The following is a 20,651-nucleotide window of genomic DNA, read 5'->3' on the forward strand; positions in this document are numbered from 1 at the left end:
TCTTATTATCATTTTTTATTTATTAATATTCATAATAATGCCAAAATTATTGTACATATCATTTGAATTAATAATACACCAGTGTAGGATTGATAAAAATGATAATAGCAATACAAATATCGCAATAACTATTATTATTATCGTTATGCTTATTTTTTATTATTATTCTTAATAATACCACAATTATTATACATAACATTTGTATTAATAGTATACTAGTATAAGGTATAATAGATTGCAGTGACTATTACTATTATTATGCTTATTATTTCTTTATTTTACTGTTATTCATAATAATACCACAGATTATTATGCATAACATTTGTATTAATAGTATACTAGTATAAGGTCAATAATAATAATTATAGATTGCAATGACTACTATTATTTATTGTATTATTATTTATAATAATACCACAATTATTATACATAACATTTGTATTAATCGTACAGGATTAATTAAAATGATAATAATGCGGTATTATTTTTGTATTTATTATATTATTTTTATCTATTTATTTATTATATTTATGTTGTATTATTGTATGGATGAAATTGATACTAACATTTCCGTTATCCTCATTTTTTCCAGAATATTTTCTGCGAGATGGAAAACCAGACGGCTGTCACATTCATCATGAGCTCATACGCCGCCACGGAGCGCTTCAAGCACGGCCTGTTCTCCGCCTTCCTCCTGCTGTACGTCACCATCATCAGCCTGAACCTGCTTCTGGTGGCCGTCATCTGCCGTCACAAGGCGCTGCATCGACCCATGAACGTCTTCCTCTGCGTCCTGTCCGTCAACGAGATGTACGGCAGCACGGCGCTGCTGCCCTCCGTCATGAAGCTGCTGTTGTCCGACGCCAGGGAGGTGACGGTCAGCTGGTGCCTGGCCCAGGTCTTCTTCCTGCACACGTACGCCGCCGCCGAGTTCTGCATCCTGGCCCTGATGGGCTACGACAGATACGTGGCCATCTGCTACCCGCTGCACTACCACGCCATCGTGTCCCGGTCCCGGGTGGGCCGGCTGGCGGCGCTGGCGTGCCTCTACCCCTGCGTGGTGTTCCTCTGCTACTACGCCCTCACCTTGCGGTTGAGCTTCTGTGGCCGAGCGGTGCCGAAATTGTACTGCGTGAACATGGAGGTGGTGAAGAACTCCTGCTCGGACGCGTCGTACATAAGCACGGTGGGCCTGGTTCTGATCTTCCTCCTCGTCGTCCCTCAGGTGGCGATGATCCTCTTCTCCTACGCGAAAATATGCAAAGTGTGCAGCAAACTTCCGCGGGAGTCCCAGGCCATCGCTCTGAAAACCTGCATCCCGCATTTACTGTCCTTAATGAACTACACCGTCGGCTCGCTGTTCGAAATCCTCCAAAGCAGGTTCGACATGAGCCACTTGGCCGTCCAGGCGCAGATCTTCCTCTCGCTGTACTTCATCATCATCCCGCCGGCCACCAACCCGGTGCTCTACGGGCTCGGGACCCACCTGATCCGGGTCCACATTGTGAAGATATTCATCCGGTACAAGGTGCTGCCCGTGCAGCTCGCTAAGGCGGCCACCGCCGCTCCTTTGGTGTGATAAAAAAAAAAAAGCATGCAATAAGCAGTCCATTTATTTTTTATTTTTTATTTTTTATTTTTTATTTTTTATTTTTTATTTTTATTTTATTTTATTTTATTTTATTTTATTTATTTATTTATTTATTTATTTATTTATTTATTTATTTATTTATTAAATTTTTTAATTTTTTATTTATCTACTTCTTGTTTATTTATTATTTGTTACATTTTTTATTAACAATGTATGTAATCATCAAGCTCTTTATCTATCAAGTTGTTGATCTATCTACTTATTAATTCACCATTTATCCATTTACATATCTATCTATCTATCTATCTATCTATCTATCTATTTATTTATTTATATGTTTTTATTTTTATTTATCTATTTATTTGTTTATTTGTATTTATAATTTGTTGTATTTTTTATTGACAGTTAATGTAAGCATCAATCTCTCTATCCATCAAATTATCTATCTATCTATCTATCTATCTATCTATCTATCTAGTGCGTTATTGCATGCATGTGTGTGTGTGTGTGTGTGTGTGTGTGTGTGTGTGTGTGTGTGTGTGTGTGTGTGTGTGTGTGTGTGTGATGCTTAAGAGCCCATTTTTAAGCAGTGCAATCACCATAAAAACACTTATGAATAAAAAAAACTATGTAAATGATTAAAACACGGTGTGACTTTTAATGCTGTTTGCATAAATATATATATATATGGACCTCAATGAAATACACTGAACACATATTCTTAATAATTCAATGATATAAATGTAATTATTCGTAAAGGCCCGCTGTCACCCTGCACCGCTCACCTGTCACCGGTCATATAACGCACGATCATGTAATTACGTAACAAAACCTGTGATATTGATGCTTTTCCCGGGCGGGTTAAAAATAAAAAGCAAGCGAGGACACCTTTGCCTCGCCTCCCGGCCGCTCGCTGGCGGCGGCGTTCATTTCACGCGTGGCTTCACCCCCGTTTCTTGGCCTCCTTAAGAGCGAAAGTGGGACGAAGAGGTTACGGTGGGAAGGTGCGAAACGCCGGGGCGTTCAGAGCGAATGCAGAAACCCAGGTTTTTGCACATTTCCTCTCTGCACCCGAAACTCACATGCTCGGGTTCTCGGATGTCACGGATGTAAATCCGGTAGCGCATTCTGACCCGGAGCACGCATGCTAGCATCTTCCACCAGACTCGAGAAGATGCTTTGCTCCCACCGGAGCGTGTTGGAATTATTTTGTGGAGCCCAGTTCCAGAACCGTGGGCCTCGGAGGGTTGAAAACGTCTTATTTTAGCAGGATATTTAAAAACACAGCGGGTCTGGAGGAGGAGTGTTGTCCTCCAGGTCGAGAACCAGGTCGCTACGACGCCCTGATTTCGGATCACGTGCGACTCGGAGCATCTTGCACGCACTGCAGGAGGAAAAGGTAATTGGTTAAGAAGAAACAGTTCACATCGGGCAGTGAAAAAAATGAGTGAGGAAGAAGGAGGGAAAACAGTTTGAACTCAGCTCAGGGCCCGACAACCACCGGGTGGCGCCCAGAATGCAGCAAATAAATATTTATATGCGCCTAATATTGTCTAACTGATGCAGTATATATACATATATGTATATATATATATTCCGCATCATGCATATATATTTCATGCTTATACATCTATAGTTATTATACCGATAGATATATATATAAAATAAAGATAAATAAACAACAGCCCCTGAATGCAAGGAATAAATATTGCCATGCACCTATATTGTCTAACTCAGGAATGGGTGGGCCACATTTTCCATTTTATTTTTATACGCTGGCCTACTAGGTATCATGTAAATTGAACGAAATGGAAATTGCAATTTAAATGTTTTTTCTACTTTAAAATCATTAATGTTTATACAAATATACTGTCTATTATTTTGTATGTCATCATCCATACAAAATTAAATGAAAGGAAAAAATTCTAAATGTTTCCAAATTCAATATTGATTCAAAAATCATATTATTAAAATTCAAAGAAAATAGTTTACCAGGCCAGATAAAAAAACAAAACGGGCCAAATGTGGCCCGTGGGCCGTAAAAAGGCCTAGGTCTGGTCTAACTGATGCAATATTTATACATATAATATACATATATATATATACACAAGTATATTTATACATATATATATGTGTATATAAATACAAATTAATCAACAACCGTATTTTTATAATAATTCTAATTTCCTGACATAATTTCATGACAATTATAATTTTTATTCTACATATATATATGTGTATACATATATATATCGAATAAAAATAAATAGGAGTACATCAATGAACAGATGAAAAACAACCCAAAAATACAGCAAATAAATATTGATATGCGGTCTATATATATATATATATATATATATATATATATATATATATATATACATATATAATAATAAATATATTGATCCATCCATCTTTCGCTCATCCTGCTGCCAGGATTCGTCGGAGTTGCCGAAGTATCATTCACTCACTCGTTTATTCGGGGCAATTTTCCCAATTATTTCCAATTAACCTGCATGTTTTTGGACTGTTGGGGAGGAAATCCTCTCAGACAACATACAAACTCCACACAGAAAAATAAATGTACATAAATAAAAATAAATAGGATTAAATGAACAGCGAATGGTGAAATGAGTGTAAATGTGGAAAAAAAAACTGGGACAAGCTGATGTTTTTATTTAAAAAGTGTTTGGTAGTGAATTGGCGAGGAGGTGGGGTGTGTTAGGCCGCCAGATGATGGTTCATTAGCGGTCAGCGTTTCACGTCCCACTGGAAGCAATTAGGAAGAGCTCGGTAATGAGAGTGGGACACGAGGTGACCCGTGAGCGGCGCCGGGAGAATTGACGGCGTTAATGCGATTTGGGGTAAACACGTGTGAACACCGCTTTCGAGATAGAACGGCATTTGTGGATAAAAAAAAAAAAAAGTCAATTTCCCAATAGTGATTTCCTATATTTACCTCAGAGATGTTTGCACCTGATGAAAAATAACCATGACAACGACAAGGCTTCAGAGAAAAAAAAGTCAGTTTGCTCTCCTGCATTTCTTTACCGCAAATGTTGTTCTTGTTTCCTGCTAAATGCTAAACGGTTGACATGCTAGTTTCGGAGCGCTTTATACAAGCTAGCAGTCACCCATTCCCTTACAGCTAGCAGCAGGGGTTGGAAATCGAACCCTCCGATTGGAGGGACCTACATTCACTGTAGGATATAGCATTAGCTACATTGTAGCTTGACACGCTAACTCCCAGCGTCAGCTAGCGGCTAGCCCGTTTAGCTGCTGCTGATATCTTGTATTTGGTCGGAGAACCTCATGATTTCTGCTAAAAGCTGCGCGTGGGCACTTGGGAAGCGGTTTTCCGAAGCCCCCAAGAATGTTTTCCAACAAGGAAATGGCTCTAGATCGCACACGAGTCTGTCAGGACGGTCCTGGTAACACCCTGCTGGAGGGTACTGCTACTGAGACGGCCCCAGTACCATCAACTTACCTTCACACCATCAGGACCAATGGCCTCCGCTCGTAGACGTACCCGACTTCTGACTGGATGACATCTTTTCTCCGGTGTTACGATCCCATTTCCATGATGGTTGATTTCCACGGCAGCTGTTTCGTTTATTTCCAGACATCAAGCGTTGTTGCCTTTCTGGACCTGTGGGTCACGGCAGGACGTTGTCTTGTGTAGAATCACAGGAGATGGAGGGAAGGAGGTGACCCAAACACTTAGATGTTGCTGCAATGAAGCAAGAAGAAATACATGGCGATAGAGCCATAAAAGCCACCTATTTTAAAAGATAGTTCTGTGAGAGCCTTAAAAAACTTTTTAACACAGAGTACAACTTCTTCTTCTTTTCCTTTGGGCTTTTCTCTTCAGGGGTTTCTACAGGGAATCAACCTTCTCCATCTAACCCTATTCTCTGTATGCTTCTCTCTCACACCAAATAACTTCATATCCTCTCTCACTACATCCATATATCTTCTCTTTGGTCTTCCTCTGGACCTCCTGCCTGGCAGCTCCACCTCCAGCAACCTTCTACCCGGATCTTCACCATGGTTTGGAGATGAACAGAGGACTGTTCATCTCCAAACCGTCTCAGTCATCACTTTGTCTCGGTCATACATGTCCTGCACCCCTGTGACAAGGTCCTCTATTGCTTTTGGCTTTTCCCTTCAGGGGTCGCCACAGCGAATCAACCTTCTCCATCTATCCCTATTCTCTGCATCCTCCTCTCTCACACCACCTAACTTCATATCCTCTCTCACTACGTCCATAAATCTCTTTGGTCTTCCCCAAGACCTCCAATTCCAGCATCCGTTTACCGATATATTCACTATCCCTCCTCTGTCCATGACCCAACCATCTCAGTCCAGCTTCTTTGACCTTCTCTCCAATACATCTGACATATGCCGTCCCTCTGATGGACTCATTCCTGATCCTATCCATCCTGGTCACTCCCAAAAAGAACCTCAGCATCTTCATCTCTGCAACCTCTAGTTCTGCCTCCTGTCTTTTGGTCATTGTCACTGTTAGTAGAGCTTACAACATCTCTGGTCTCACCACTGTCTTGTAGACCTTTCCTTTCATTCTGGCTGACAGTCTTCCATCAGATTCCACTACTGACACTTTTAACACTGAATACAACTAAATGCGTGAATTTTCAAGTATGACCAACAATATTAAAGTACAATAAGTCTCTTGTTTTATTCTTTTCAATTAGATTGTTGTACTGGATTTGACTACTAATAAATAGAATACTTCTTACCATCAATCATTCATTGCTTCATAAGCTTCATTCATTCATCTGTGAATGGCTTTCCGTTCCTCGCTGTTGCTAAAGAACCAGCAACGCCGGCCCAATTCCAATCACCTTGTCGGGTCCGTGCACCCAGTTACTGCTGACTGGCTTGAACTCTGCATAGTAGCTCCACCACGCCGGATATTTCGAAGAAAATGTGCTATGTCGTGTCTGGAAGTGTCGCTTTATATTTGACCGTTTCATCAATGCCCACAAAGGCCAATTTCTGTAGAAATGTGCGATACTCATCTTTTTTTTCTTTTCACCATCCTGGTAGTCAGAATGGACCGTCAGGTGCGATGTGGAAGAATGCTCAAATAGTCCAAAAATTATTCAACACAAATATTGTGTTTTAGTACGTCTATCTATGTGGGCAGCACGGTGAGCGCAAGACAATACAATGAAAGTTCGTCCAACAGCACCGAGGTTCCAAGCGAACCGGCATCTCCAAACTAAACACCAATCACTTCAAGACGAGATTATTTTGTTGGCGTAGTTGAAGAAAACCGCCTAGACGAGTGCGAAAGTTGCGTGAATACGACCTGCCGGAAAAATCATCGTACAAGAAACGCTCGTCCCTGGAGACGTTCAAGAAATAGACCAAAAAGTCCAGACGTCTGCAGACATTGAATAGTGTTCTGGAAAAGATGCTAAGTGGGAAATTTGCATTTCAACTCAACGAACCTAAATAAATATAGAGACTACGGCTTCATTCATTTCATTAAAAACGTTTTTGACATTTATTTGGTGGTGTTCCGTGGCTCGAAAAAGGTTGGAAAACACTGAATTAGCTAGCTGGCTATTTCATTAGAAGGAGGGAAGTTTACTTCTTGACCTCACAACAACTTGTGCAAGCAGCCGCATTATCCAATAAAATCAAGAGTTTAACGTCGGACCCTCCCGTACCGTAAAAATTACAACCGGGATCGAGATATATAACAGATATACGGATTATTTGTGACTTATGGTGTTAAGAAATGTCCACTTATCTGCTCCCTTTGCATTTCTTGTCGAGGATCCATCGGGCGATGCGTCGACTCCTCAACCTTTCTTTGAACAAACCGTACAAGGGGTTCTTTAAACCAGACATTTAATGCGTGAAAGTGGGGTTAAACGATAAAACAAGAAAATCAACAGAGTAGCTTGCCGCGCCGATCTTCTCATTCACTTTGTGTTATTATCTACGTTTGCAGGGGTCCCGTCTCGAGAAAGGGTTTAAAAAACAGAAGTGGTGACAGCGTCCGAACGACTTTCGCCCATTTATAAGCGATCTGGCGGACTTGTGCGGCGTCCGTCCGACGGCGTGGTGGTGTGCATTAGTTATTCAAAGCATGCTCTTACATTAAACACATAATAAATACAGCTATTCCTTTTTTTTTTTCTTTTGTATCCAACACGTCTTGGTTGTGGTGGTGGTGGTGGTGGTGGTGGTTGTGGAGGGGACGGGGGGGGTAAAATAAAATAAGTCATAAAAACACACCGCGGTCGCCAGTTTTCTCCGGAACAAATAAAAAAATTCTTTTTTTTTTCTTTTTTTTTTTACAAACACCCGGGTAGACGGCATGCATACAAAAATAGACGACTGTTCTGATCGCTCCTTTTGTAATTTACAGTACTAGTTCATTATTGCCGAGCACGGTGTGTGTTTTTTTGGCGGAAACCACCTGCTTTCTCGCGCCCTTCGTCGCTCCTCCCGGAAAAGTACAATGTACATTCACAATCACTGAGGCACAGCACTTGATATACAGTTGTATAAGTACCCCGAAACGTTGTGTTGTCACTGTAGCGGTGTGATATTAAATATATATATATGTTAAACACCCTGTACACGTATGGAACAAACATCATTGATCATACACACATGCTGCGTACATCGGCTTTCAGGTCCGGCTTGATCGCCAAGACAACTAGCAGCAGGAAGTGGCCATGCATGCGAGCGCACGTGGACGACGAGGATCCCCCGACGGGCGCGGGAGGACGCCCGGACGCCGCCGCCGCCGCCGCCGCCGCCCGACAGCATCCCGTATGTGGGATTGGGGGAAAAAAAAAACGGGTTTGTCGGCGGAAGAGCTCAGGGCGCGAGGCCTCGCGGTGAGGATGTGGGGACGGAGGAGGGTTTCGGGTCGCCTGTCGCACGCCGGCGTGGCGAGGCACGGACGGCGTGGGGAGTCTCTGCCGCCATGATCCGGACGGTTTACCCTAAAAACCCAAGTGACCGGTGGGAATCCTGAAGAGGGACATTCTGCAAGGAAACGGGGTACGAGTTAGAGGGAACCCCCAAACGCATCGGCGGATGTGAACCTGTACCTTCAGCGAGCTGTGGAGGACCCGCAGGCGGTGGAGCTTGTCGTTGAGCAGGGGGTCGTTTACTCGCCGCACGAACGAGCGTTTGTATTCCAGACGGCTGGCGGAGCGGTGGTCGGCGGAGGTGGACAGGCTGGTCTGCTGCAGGGCTCGGTACAGATCCCCCAGAGAGTCCGCCTGCATCCGGAAGTCCCGTCTGTGGCCTGGAAAGAAAACCGGGCGCCTCGTCAAAATACACAACATCCACAAACGGTAAAGGATCTTTTAAATCGTCTCGTCCCGTCAACCCGACTTTTTGTTTTTCCCCCCCTTCGTCCGAGGGGCGTGTTGAGCCGCATTTTGTAATAACAGTGCGTTTTGTAATAAACGTCCAAAATGTAATCACTTTTTCATTTTATTTTGAAATTAATAAACTGTCGCATTTTGTAATAACAGTGCATTTTGTAATAAATGTCCAAAATGTCATAACTTTTTTATTTTATTTTGAAATAAAGCTGAATTTGGAATAACAGTGCATTTTGTAATAAACATCCAAAATGTAATAACTTTTTCATTTTATTTTGAAATAAAGCCGCATTTTGTAATAAACTGCCGCATTTTGTAATAAATTGACGCATTTTGTAATAACAGTGCATTTTGTGATAAACGTCCATAATGTAATAACTTTTTCATTTTATTTTGAAATAAAGCTGCATTTTGTAATAACAGTGCATTTTGTAATAAACCTCCAAAATGTAATAACTTTTTCATTTTATTTTGAAATAAAGCCGCATTTTGTAATAAACTGCCGCATTTTGTAATAAATTGACGCATTTTGTAATAACAGTGCATTTTGTGATAAATGTCCAAAATGTAATAACTTTTTCATTTTATTTTGAAATAAAGCTGCATTTTGTAATAACAGTGCATTTTGTAATAAACCTCCAAAATGTAATAACTTTTTCATTTTATTTTGAAATAAAGCCGCATTTTGTAATAAACGGACGCATTTTGTAATAACAGTGCATTTTGTAATAAACGTCCAAGATGTAATAACTTTTTCATTTCATTTTGTAATAAACTGCCGCATTTTATAATAAACTGCCCCAATGCATTTTGTATTACATTTAAATTTAAATTTAAGTTCTTACATTTTGAGAAGATTATTACAAAATGCACTTGCAACTTTTTTATTCTCTAGGAAATGTAATAACATGGAATTTATAGAATATTCTCTGTTAATGCAACCTTTGAATAGTGTACTGATAGTAATTTCTAAGTACTGCTACCAGGCTAATACAGTGATACAGTGATACTAATATACTAGCTTTACAAATACTTTAAAGTAAAAGAAAATACAATTAACAAACAGATAAACTATGCTTTAGAATTTTTATTACATAATGCACCATGTTATTACATTTCCTAGAGAATAATAAAGTTGCAAGTGCATTTTGTAATAATCTTCTCAAAATGTAATAACTTATTACATAATGCGGCAAAATTTATTACAAAATGCGTCGGGGCAGTTTATTACAAAATGCGGCAGTTTATTACAAAATTAAATGAAAAAGTTATTACATTTTGGACGTTTATTATAAAATGCACCGTTATTAGAAAATTAGTTCCTATTAGTTATTAGTTAAATTATTAGTTCTTCAAAAGAAGGTCCGGTTGCCACGACAAGGAGATTTCGACAAGAACAAGAACCTTCACAGACACATCTTTTCCGTTATTAAACTTGAATACTTCATTCCAGGACGAAAAGTCCAACTTCTCAAGCACCGAGTACACGGTATTGATCGGATACGGAAAAATCGATTGCTAATCGATGATTAGCACTCAAAAACACCCAGGAGGTGTCGCTGGAGACCTTGAATCCCCTAGATAGGTCCATATGTGACCATATGACAGCCGGGAAAGGCTCCAGCCACCCAAATGAATGATTAATAATTGAATAATAATTGAATGAATAATAATAACTAAATGACCACAATGTTGTTGAAGTGTGCATTATGTTGCATTTATGTTGATGCTCAACCTGATGTCCTCTAATAGGAAACTTCTAGCATCTGCTAGCAAAAATAAAAGAAAAAACTAGCAACATATAGGATAAAAACAGGACAAATTTTGCTTTCAGATCGGTGGAATTTAGAATAAGAAAAATATCTGCTTGGATCAGAAAATGTTCGCACTTTTTGGTCGCGACCAAAATCGTCAAGTGTCAAAAATCATAAACAGTAAACATTCATCAGAGAGTGACGCCGCTGATCCGCTGAAAAAAAGGTTATAATGGGCATTTTTATGACTAAATCACGGGTGTCTAATGAGACACGGTGCAAAAAAACAACAACACAGGAAGCAGTGAATATTTCAAAATATGTCCATATAGGTATTATTTTGTTACTTTTAAACACACGTGCACGCAAACACCCTTGTAACTGCCTGCAAGAACCGGTTTCGGGGGTAAATTGAGGAATATCTGTGCAGACGCAGCCTCCTCTATTGGCCGGGTCTTGCCATTACACCCGCCTTCCGAGTCTGCTTTGTGTTTCGGATGCAGGGGTGGTACGTTCTGCTTCGGGGGGGGGAGGGGGGCTGCCCTTTGAAACGTATCGCGCTTTATTATCCCCCCCCACCACCACCCTTCTGTTTCGTGTCGCTCTCGAGTCTTTACAAGCAGGGAAAAAAAAAAAAAAAAAGCAGAAATGAAATAAAAGTCAACGGCGGAGCGACAGATAAATGAGGACAGGACGAGGGGGGCTCCGGGGCACGCTTCTTTATGCTGCTCAGAATCCCAGCATTAATGTGACTCAAAGGGGCTCCTCCTCGTTTCGGCATCCGAACGCCGCCAGGAGGCCCGGCCACTCCACCGGGCGACACAGAGAGAGAGGGAGAAAGAGGACTGCCAGGATGAATTAGCATCAAACGGGACGCTAAATTACATCACACTTAGATAACCGGCCCGGGGGTTCTGCGAGGGACAGCGAAGGGGCCGGCTTCAGATCCATTCCAATAAAGTAATCACAGCAAGTGTTCAACCTCTGACATTTGCTGGCTCCGGAGGCGCAAACACTCTTTGCCGCGGATCAAAAAAAGGCCAAACACGATAAAAAAGAAACAGCGAGCGGCCGGGAGTTGGGACGGTCGCGGATTACGGACAGGCAAACAAAAAACAACATCAAAAAAATGAGTCCCGTATATATATTATTAACTTAGTGCTTATCTTAGGACGATGTTTTGAGCATTAAAGGTTGATTAACAGATGGTTCTGACGTCAGCGTCAAGATGACTCATATTTACTTCCTGGTTTCTGTGTTGGAAATAAAAATGCCTCACAATCTCACTGCGCTTTTTCCAAAACGCATCGGTACGATCTCCGGGATCGATGACGCCATGAGCTACCGTTCATCGTGCTAAGCTAGCTAGCAGTGGACAGGTATCGGTTTGGAAATGCCGGAGTCGTATGACGTAAATAACAGCTCGTTGAGTTCAATGGAATACGATGTTGCGGGTAGGCTGATGAAACCATGAGCTACCGTTCATCGTGCTAAGCTAGCTAGCAGCGGACAGGTATCGGTTTGGAAAAAGCAGAGTCGATGACGTAAAAAACAGCTCGCTGGGTTCAATGGAATCCAATGTTGCGGGTAGGCTAGCTGCAGTTCATTGTGCTAAGCTAGCTAGCAGCAGACAGGTATCGGTTTGGAAATGCCGAAATTGTACAACGTAAAAAACAGCTCGTTGAGTTCAATGGAATCCGATGTTGCGGGTAGGCTAATGAAACCATGAGCTACTGTTCATTGTGCTAAGCTAGCTAGCAGCGGACAGGTATCGGTTTGGAAATGCCAGAATCGTACAACGTAAAAAACAGCTCGCTAGGTTCAATGGAATCCGATGTTGCGGGTAGGGTAGCTGCAGTTCATTGCGCTAAGCTAACTAGCAGAGGACCGGTTTCTCGCTCCATTTCCGATGAGAATCATGGAAAATCTCGAATTCCCTTGAATGCTAATCGCTATCTAAAGGAGCTAATTAAAGCTAAAGCCCGTCCTGCTTGCGAACCTGCGTCTCTGGCCCGGTCCACCTGGTACTGCTGAGGCTCCCTCGGATCAGAGGCGCCGGCGCCGGCGGCCAGGATGGCGTGCAGCCCGCTGTCCCTGGGTAGCGTGAAGCTACGGGGCTTCCCGCCGGCCTCGGAGTCCATGCTGGTCCTGAGGGGCAGCGGCAGGGCCCGGTACTGCTCCTGCAGCAGGCTGCGCTGCGCCGGCAAGGTGGACTGCCGGCGGTACTCCATGGCCAGCTGCTCCCTGTCCCCCGACATCAGCGGCTCTTCGGACGGATACGTCTGGAGGTAGTGCATACGGGCGCCGCTCTCCATCTGGTCCTGCCACGAGCCGCGGTCGTTGCCGGTCTTCGGGCCGGGGGAGACGGCGCCAACCACCTCCTGACTCTCGGGGTGGAGAAACTCCTCGTGGGAGGAGCGAGACTGGAAGGTATCGGAGGAGGAGAGGTGGCCTCGCTTCGGCTCCAGGTAGGGACTCACCTGAACACACACATCAAGCGGGTAAAATAAAAATCGGTGTGTGTGTGTGTGTGTGTGTGTGTGTGTGTGTGTGTGAACACACTCACCGATGAGGCTCTGGGAAAGGTGTCGTACGGCGGCGGCGGACTGTCTTGCTTGGGCATCGGGGGCATCTCCATGTCTTCATGGTCGCTCTCGCTCCAGTAATCTTTCATGGGGAAACAGAAGTACTTCCTTGAGTGAAATCATGAATTGAAAGTACTTCAAAAAGCAGCTAGACGGCGACTGCTTAACAACCGAAAACCATAATCGTCATCTTAAGACCTCCGGAGGCGTCCGGAGCCTCATTTAGACGTCTTCCTGTGACGGAGGAAGATCCCGCTCCTCATCAATCCAGCTTTCACCCGCCCACCTTCCTCGAGACCTCCTTCAAATAGAAGAATAACGCGCACGCCTTCTGTCCCCTAAAATTATCATTTATATTCCGGCGTGGGAAGCGGGAGTGAAACCTTGGAGGGGGGGGGGTGACGGCGAAGGAGCAGCTGCTCTCCGGGAAAAAAAAAAAAAGGTTGATATAGTGATTTTATGAGGATCGCGGGCTTCGTCGCTGCTGCAGTGGCGGGGAAATCTTAAAAACGCTCACTTTATCTTCGCATCCTTCTTCAAACGGGGCGCGGGATTCATATTTACCTGATAAATTCACAGCTAACTTGTCGTTTGATTATTTCTCGATGATGTTTTTCCGTTTTTGCCCTTCCTGAAAAGCTGACTAATTGCTCGTCTAGTAAACGCGCATTCTGGAAAATTATCTACGTGAATTAAACGACACTGCGGATCGATGATTCTCCGCATATATTTATATTATTCAGTCTAGAAATTATACAGGAGCCCCTGAATGGTCTAGAACATCATTTTCTCCGAGGGCCACATCATTGTAATGGTTGCCCTCAAAGGACTACATGCAACGCTAACAGTATATATGTAACTAAATGTAATGTAAAACAATGTAACTACTCCTTAATGCTAAATAACATTTTGAATTTTTGAATCTAAAATGCTAAATGCATTCCCATCTTTCTTGAAACAGCCTTCCAACTGCATCAACATTTCTCTTCCTGGACATTTAGGGATCATTTGTATTTACCGCTTGTTGGAAATGGCATTGACGTGGAAACGCCGCGATCTAATGTCGGGACGCCGTCACTTCTCGGGTCACATGATCGGCACGAATGGTGGGAAATGTAGTTTATGGCCAATGCACGTGTTTGATTTGGGGTTTTTTTAACCCTCATATTATGTTAAGGGTCAATTTGACCCATTGGGTCAATGGGTGAAATGGGTCAAATTGACCCTTAACATAATATGGGGGTTAAGACAATCAGACTTTTTAAGAAGTTGTCACGGGCCACATTTGGCCCGCGGGCCTTGCGTTTGATACGTGGTCTAGACGAGTCAATGAGAAAATACAATTCCTTATAAAATGTGTGAATAAGCAGGTGAACGCACGTTTCCGTAAGTGGCCGGTAAGCTGGAACCGGCTCCAGAAGAAGGAGTTTAGATAATGAATAAATGAACGAATGAGTCCTTAAGAGATTTCCTACGGTGTGATTAACACATCTGATCACTGCCTTTATTAACACAACAAATAATGCAAAAAGATAAATTTGTAATAAAGGGTATGCTCTTACTGCTTGCAGGGTCCAGCAATTCATCATTAATATTTTTTTTTCAGATAAAAAGGCTAGGACAGACCATTATTTTTTTAACGCTTATTTGTGTGAACCTGAAAAGCAAGCCTGTAAATGATACAAATATTTGTTCCTGTCATGTCTGCTCATTCCCCGGATGTTAATGAATGATTTGCTTTCCACGCATATGGGAGGTAAGTAAAGCAGCAGACGCACCGCGATGGAAAATTGTCGCCGCGGAAGCAAATTTAATCAGCGGCATGTCAACACGGCTGGATGCATGAAATCCTCATCCCTTATTTATAGAAGATTCCTCAGTCGATACAGGTGGGTGTCCCGGCAGTTTACATAACTTCTGACCGGTGACCCGAAACACACAAAGAAGCGCCTGGGCGGCGCTGCGGCTGTGACTAATCTCACCTTGGTCCAGGATTTTCTCCTGGTCGGAGTAACCTGCCACCGCCATGCTGAGACGACTCAGCCACCTGTGGGGGAGAATAACACCCATGACGCACAGCGGTTTCAATCCACCGCCTGTGAGTGTGTGTGTGTGTTGTGTGTGTGTGTATGTGACCCCTCATCTTGCAAACCACCCCATTTCAAGGACTCGTGAGTCCAGACGGGGGGAATTCACTTTCCACTTTTTTCCTAAGAGCGGTTTCAACACATTCTGGATGGAGAGAGCGTGACTGTGTCGCCCTCGGTAACTCACCGGGACATGTCGTCTACATTTTCTGCCGCGAAGTAGAAGGTCTTTATCTTGGGATGGCAAGCCTTGAAAGCACTGCAAGAGATTCAAGAGCGTATTTAATATGTGAGCGCATATAGAATACATTTACATATGAATACAGAAATCCTCAGAGATAAACCTGGCTCCCGATCACACGCGGTAATCCAGACTGACGCAAAAACAGAGAGACTGTGCATCATAAGATAACCTGCCCTGCTATTTTCTTTCATTTTTTTTTTCGGAAGATCCTGTGAAAGTCTGAGTCAGTTTCGTTAATGAGCTCAGACACCCAACACGAGCGCTGTGACGTAATTAAGATACATAGGTGAGTCGTTATTAATCGCAACGCGCTCACAGTAATTGTCAAAGCATCCCGGCTTCTGCAGCAATAAGGAGACATTTGCCAACAAGTGCGGAGGAAAAGGATCATTATTTGAATATGCACGTTTTCACCGACCTGAAACCCGGTCCCTGATGGGAAAGCACAGATGTTTCTATGAATATTAATGCGTCCCCGTGTCGCCCAGGTAGCCCGTCCTTTCTTAAACAGCAATATGGGGGTTTTGCCAAATTGTTTTCACTCTGAATTAAACACGCTGCCACTCAATATGAGCAATAAAATCTATATTATGCAGTCGCCTCTATTCTGGTCACGGAAACCGTTATAAAAAATAAAATATCATCTGACAGGGTACGGGTATGGAGCAATTTAACTGTACGAAATTGGACAGATGTTGCATTATGGATATTTAAACATGCGGCATTCCCATCCGAAATCGTACTTGCAAATACTTTACTTGCTTTTTGGCAGATTTTATCTTCAATTTAATTTTTTCCTGTTTTTATTATTTTACACACACACACACACACACACACACACACACACACACACACACACACACACACACACGCACGCACGCACACACACACACACACACAAATTGAACAGATGTTGCATATGGATATTTAGAAATTCAGTATTGACATCAAAAACAGTACTTATATGTACTTTATGTACTTTTGTGCCATGTTTTATCTTTATTTTTTTTTTCGTTTTTATCATTTTACACACACACACACACACACACACACACACACACAAACACACACACACACACACAGGTTTATTTCAAGGAGCCATTACAACGTCTTCCAACGTAACAAACTTGCAACCAATCAGAGTTAAGGAACCGGTGACTGAACAACCAATCAGAGTAGGGGAAAGCGGGACGTAGCGCGGCCAATGGGGTATAAAGTTAAGGAGCCGGCAAATCGCGCTACAATTTTCAACACCAAATACCCGTCCTATCTCGGTGGAAGTTTCGAGTTTGTTCATCGTTTAAGGTAATGAACTGTATTAGTTATTATATATTCGTTATTTATTATATATTCTAAAGATAACGCTGTCAAACATCGCATGTCACTACAGCTACGTCCGTGTCACCGGCTAGCCCGTGTCAGAAACCCTGGTCCGCCGGCTAAAACCGAAATTAGCTAAACGATTTTTTTGGGCGGAAAGGAACGAACAGCTCAGACGAATTCGTCCTCAATATGTCTACTCATAAACTAAAAGTCTAATTCAAAGAAAATAAAATATACCTGTATTTTGTCAACCCTGTCCGGCTGCTCAATTTAAGGAATCCCTGTCATTCAGAACCGCGCCAGTTGAGTTCAAGTGTCTGGAGCTTCCAACTCTCACTAACATTACATGGGTCCATAAATAAAGTCTTAAATTATTTTTTAAGACAAAACAACGATAGTAAAAAACGACGAGTCAGCGCTACTACAGAGAGACGTGTTGCCAAGTTTTTATGGCATCGTCACTCACGACTGCGAGTCGGGAACGAATCGTTAAATACCAAAGAGTCATTTTGCTGACTCATGATTCCTCGTTCACAAAATCGTCCCCTGCTATTGCTAGCTAGCAAACTACATAAGAGATAAATGTCTGCTTTTCCAATTATATATAAATATATGATGCTAGATAATACATATCTATGTATATATATATATATCTATATATATACATATATAGATATATATATTCATTTGGCAATCTTGGACAGAAAAAAATGTAAAATGAGAAAAATAATGAATTGGTTATTTCAGTTATTTAATAGTTTTAGATTTTTTTTTCTTAATTCAAAATTGCTGGATTTTCACATTTACTGTTCAAATACTGAGAAAAGATGTGCGATGAGGCTGCGGACTGTTGAGCCTCAACATAGGTTGCGCAATGACAGCTGACTGCTGGCATGCTCTGCACTAACACCGTATTGCTGTCTTTAAGTGTCGCAATTAAAATGTTGAAACACTTTTGCTATATGAAGTACATTTCCAATGTATAGTGTTTACTACTTTTGCCACTCACTGTATGTGTTACTAGTTTCATGAAATGGCTGCAAAGAGCCACTAGGTGAGGCATGCAGTTCTCCTGCCTCATGGAAGTCAGCGCCTCACCAGCCATAAACCTCACAGCATGTCACTGATATAATTATATATTCCCAAAGTGAGTCATAAACTCAAGTTAGTAAAAATAATTGAGTTTCCCATCACTCCGCAACACCGTGCACAACAAATCACATCACTTCCATGTTCTCTGGGCGTTTCTTCTGTGGGCCCTGGCGTCCCAAAACCCTGCTAATGATTTTTATTTGCATTTGACTGGCACTAAAAATAAGTATCTAATTCTGTTGTTGCCAGCAAATCAGATGGGGGAAATTAGTCATTGTGAAACAAGGAAGTAGCAGATTTGTGTTTGTCGATTAAAGGCGCCCTTTACATCGGCGCGTTGTCATAATGGTTCACAGGGAAGAAATCTGGGCCGGTGCAAAATGTAAATCAAAAAGGAATCTGTCACTCAGTGCAAAATATTCAGGCTGCAATGATGTAACTGAGGAAGGGGTGAAATAGTACGTTAATTATGGAGCTGTCAAATAATTGAACTCAACTGGGAGAAGAGACGTCTGGGTTGTTTTCACATTCTACCAGCACTTTATTTAATTTTCTCTTGCAAAATTAACTATACCCACAACACCAGTGGCCTCCATCTGCGTGACCACATTCTCCATGATTCCTTTCAGTTCACTGATCGGTATATTAAATTTTTTGAATCCATGTCCGCACTGCCACAGTTAGAAAATGCTGTATTTATTTTCCCTCAGATTAGCAGAACATGAACCTTCGACCTTCTGGAGGAGTGCAGCCTGTAACTAGAATGTGGGTGCAGGTATGATGAAAAATTGCCCAGCATGGAGGAGCCCGTGAAATAAACATAAGCCAGGGGTGTTTTCTGCCAGCGGTCGGCAAAGCCCAGACTACTGAGTCATAAATGCAGTGTTGGTTTCCTGAACCCAGACACAACACATCACCCCAGCCAATTACAGGCAGCAGAGCCGCTTTGGGCTATTTATCTACCTTGAAAACATTCACATATATATATATATATATTGCTGAAATAAAATGCCAGTTTTTAATCTCAGCCTCCTTATGAATATGAAACGGACACAAATTTTGATGTTATGCTTGACACCTTACGAATGTGTTTACTGTATTTTAGAGATGTTACTGATATTAAGAAATTTAAAAAAAAAAAAAAAAATCATTGACACTTTCCTAAAATGTAGTGTATTTAACTATTGTATGCAAATGATATTCAGAGTCAAACTATATCAGAACTACCAGTGTTGATAAGGCCCAGATACTATTTCATGATTATTTCAGCTGCATTCGACATGATCCCGTGGAATAGCTTTAAAAAAAAAAAAAAAAAAAAAAACGCGCGAAACATAAAGTCAGCGTGAGCTAACTGCTCAGACAGAACTCAGACGGAAAGCCTCTTTTGGTCAACATTCATTTTTAACATTGCATTCAAAATCAATACATTGAAAGAAATGAAAATATCAGGTGGCATAAATATGTGGAGTTTAAAACATCAAATATCAACATCTGCTGCATCCGGAATCTAAAATCAAGGGGTCGATCTAAGTATCCTGACATCATTTCAACTCAATATTAGAGCAAGCCTGTTGGGAATGTAGACTTTGTATTGCGACCGTTTTTTTTCATCGTCTTTTATTATTATTTTTTTACGCTGAATTTCGTTTTCATAACGACCAACACATACAAGCGTACTGTAACGTCCCTGTAAAAGGACCAGTGTCCGCCACAGCAGCTTGATGCGATTGCTCGGGTTGTCATCTTGATCGGTTCTCCTCTAAAACCCCATCAGTTCTAGAACGCCGCCGTATCAACGTGTTAGTCAACATTCAAGGTTAAATGCGCTGAAAGCAGGATAAGGACTAAAATCTTCCTTGCGCCCTTGGTCACTCCCCAGAGCTTAAAGCTGGCATTAGGCTGTAGTGGCTCTGTACCCACTTTACGCATTAAAACCAAAAACTTGTTTTTGAAGTACAAAATAAGTCAATCTCCTACTCTCTCTCCCTCTGAATTGTCCGTTTCGAACCTGCAGCTCAGCCAGTTCTCTTTGTGTGCCGGAAAATCAATTCATAAGACGCTAACTCCTTGCGCCGGGGGATTTTTATTTATTTATTTATTTTTGTTTATTTATTTGTTTTTTTTTATCACGGTTCATCTCATTTTCGAGAAGCAATCGAAAAAAGAGAAACTCCGCTTACAACTTTCTTCTGCATTCACTGGCACGATCGATCTTGAACTCCGGGAGGCTGACGAAGCCCTCAGCCTTCTCATCCTGCGACGGGGGAAAATCAAAAGTTAAATTGCAGTGTCCTATCATAACAAACCTCTTCATCTTGCTAAATTGCCAATTTCTTTTTGGACGTCGCAAGGAAATGATTGCGTTCACCTCTTCATTCATGTACCAGTACAGGCATGTGCCTTTCAAGATGAACCAGTATTTCTTCCACTTCTGCGAAAAATAGCTTTTGGCGTCCTTTTTCTTCCACAGCCAGCCCTCACAGTCACCCTGACCCAGGTCCCTGCAGGAAATCCGTCGTTTACTGATTGAAGACATCGGGCTTCCAGCTGCCGGCGCCGGCGGGAGAGCAGAACGGATGAGAGAGTGAGA

The 20,651-nt window shown here is 42.1% G+C and overlaps 2 protein-coding genes across 6 annotated transcripts in view; one reads left to right on the plus strand and one right to left on the minus strand.

Moving 5' to 3' along the window:
• Nucleotides 1-607: 607 nt before the first annotated feature.
• Nucleotides 608-1,579, plus strand: LOC147213741 (olfactory receptor 51L1-like). The gene has a single exon (XM_086142185.1). It carries the CDS (start codon nucleotides 608-610, stop codon nucleotides 1,577-1,579), a length of 972 nt encoding a protein of 323 aa, XP_085998311.1.
• A 5,881-nt stretch (nucleotides 1,580-7,460) lies between these two features.
• The window catches only part of LOC147213742 (connector enhancer of kinase suppressor of ras 2-like), a 42,013-nt gene continuing 28,822 nt past the window's right edge, over nucleotides 7,461-20,651 (minus strand). For all 5 annotated transcript variants that reach the window (XM_086142716.1, XM_086142715.1, XM_086142718.1 and 2 more), the window contains 8 exons: nucleotides 20,430-20,608; nucleotides 20,242-20,315; nucleotides 15,587-15,658; nucleotides 15,295-15,359; nucleotides 13,294-13,394; nucleotides 12,727-13,207; nucleotides 8,692-8,891; nucleotides 7,461-8,626 (listed from right to left, as the gene is read on the minus strand). In XM_086142716.1, the coding sequence (XP_085998842.1) occupies nucleotides 8,579-8,626; nucleotides 8,692-8,891; nucleotides 12,727-13,207; nucleotides 13,294-13,394; nucleotides 15,295-15,359; nucleotides 15,587-15,658; nucleotides 20,242-20,315; nucleotides 20,430-20,608 (1,220 nt within the window). In that variant the 3' untranslated portion in view covers nucleotides 7,461-8,578. The remainder of the gene's footprint in view (nucleotides 8,627-8,691; nucleotides 8,892-12,726; nucleotides 13,208-13,293; nucleotides 13,395-15,294; nucleotides 15,360-15,586; nucleotides 15,659-20,241; nucleotides 20,316-20,429; nucleotides 20,609-20,651) is intronic.

The sequence above is a fragment of the Fistularia commersonii genome, chromosome 35 (assembly GCF_037954325.1).
Source record: "Fistularia commersonii isolate RoL2024-O1a breed Wild chromosome 35, RoL_Fcom_v1.0, whole genome shotgun sequence".
Classification (NCBI taxonomy): Eukaryota; Metazoa; Chordata; class Actinopteri; order Syngnathiformes; family Fistulariidae; genus Fistularia; species Fistularia commersonii.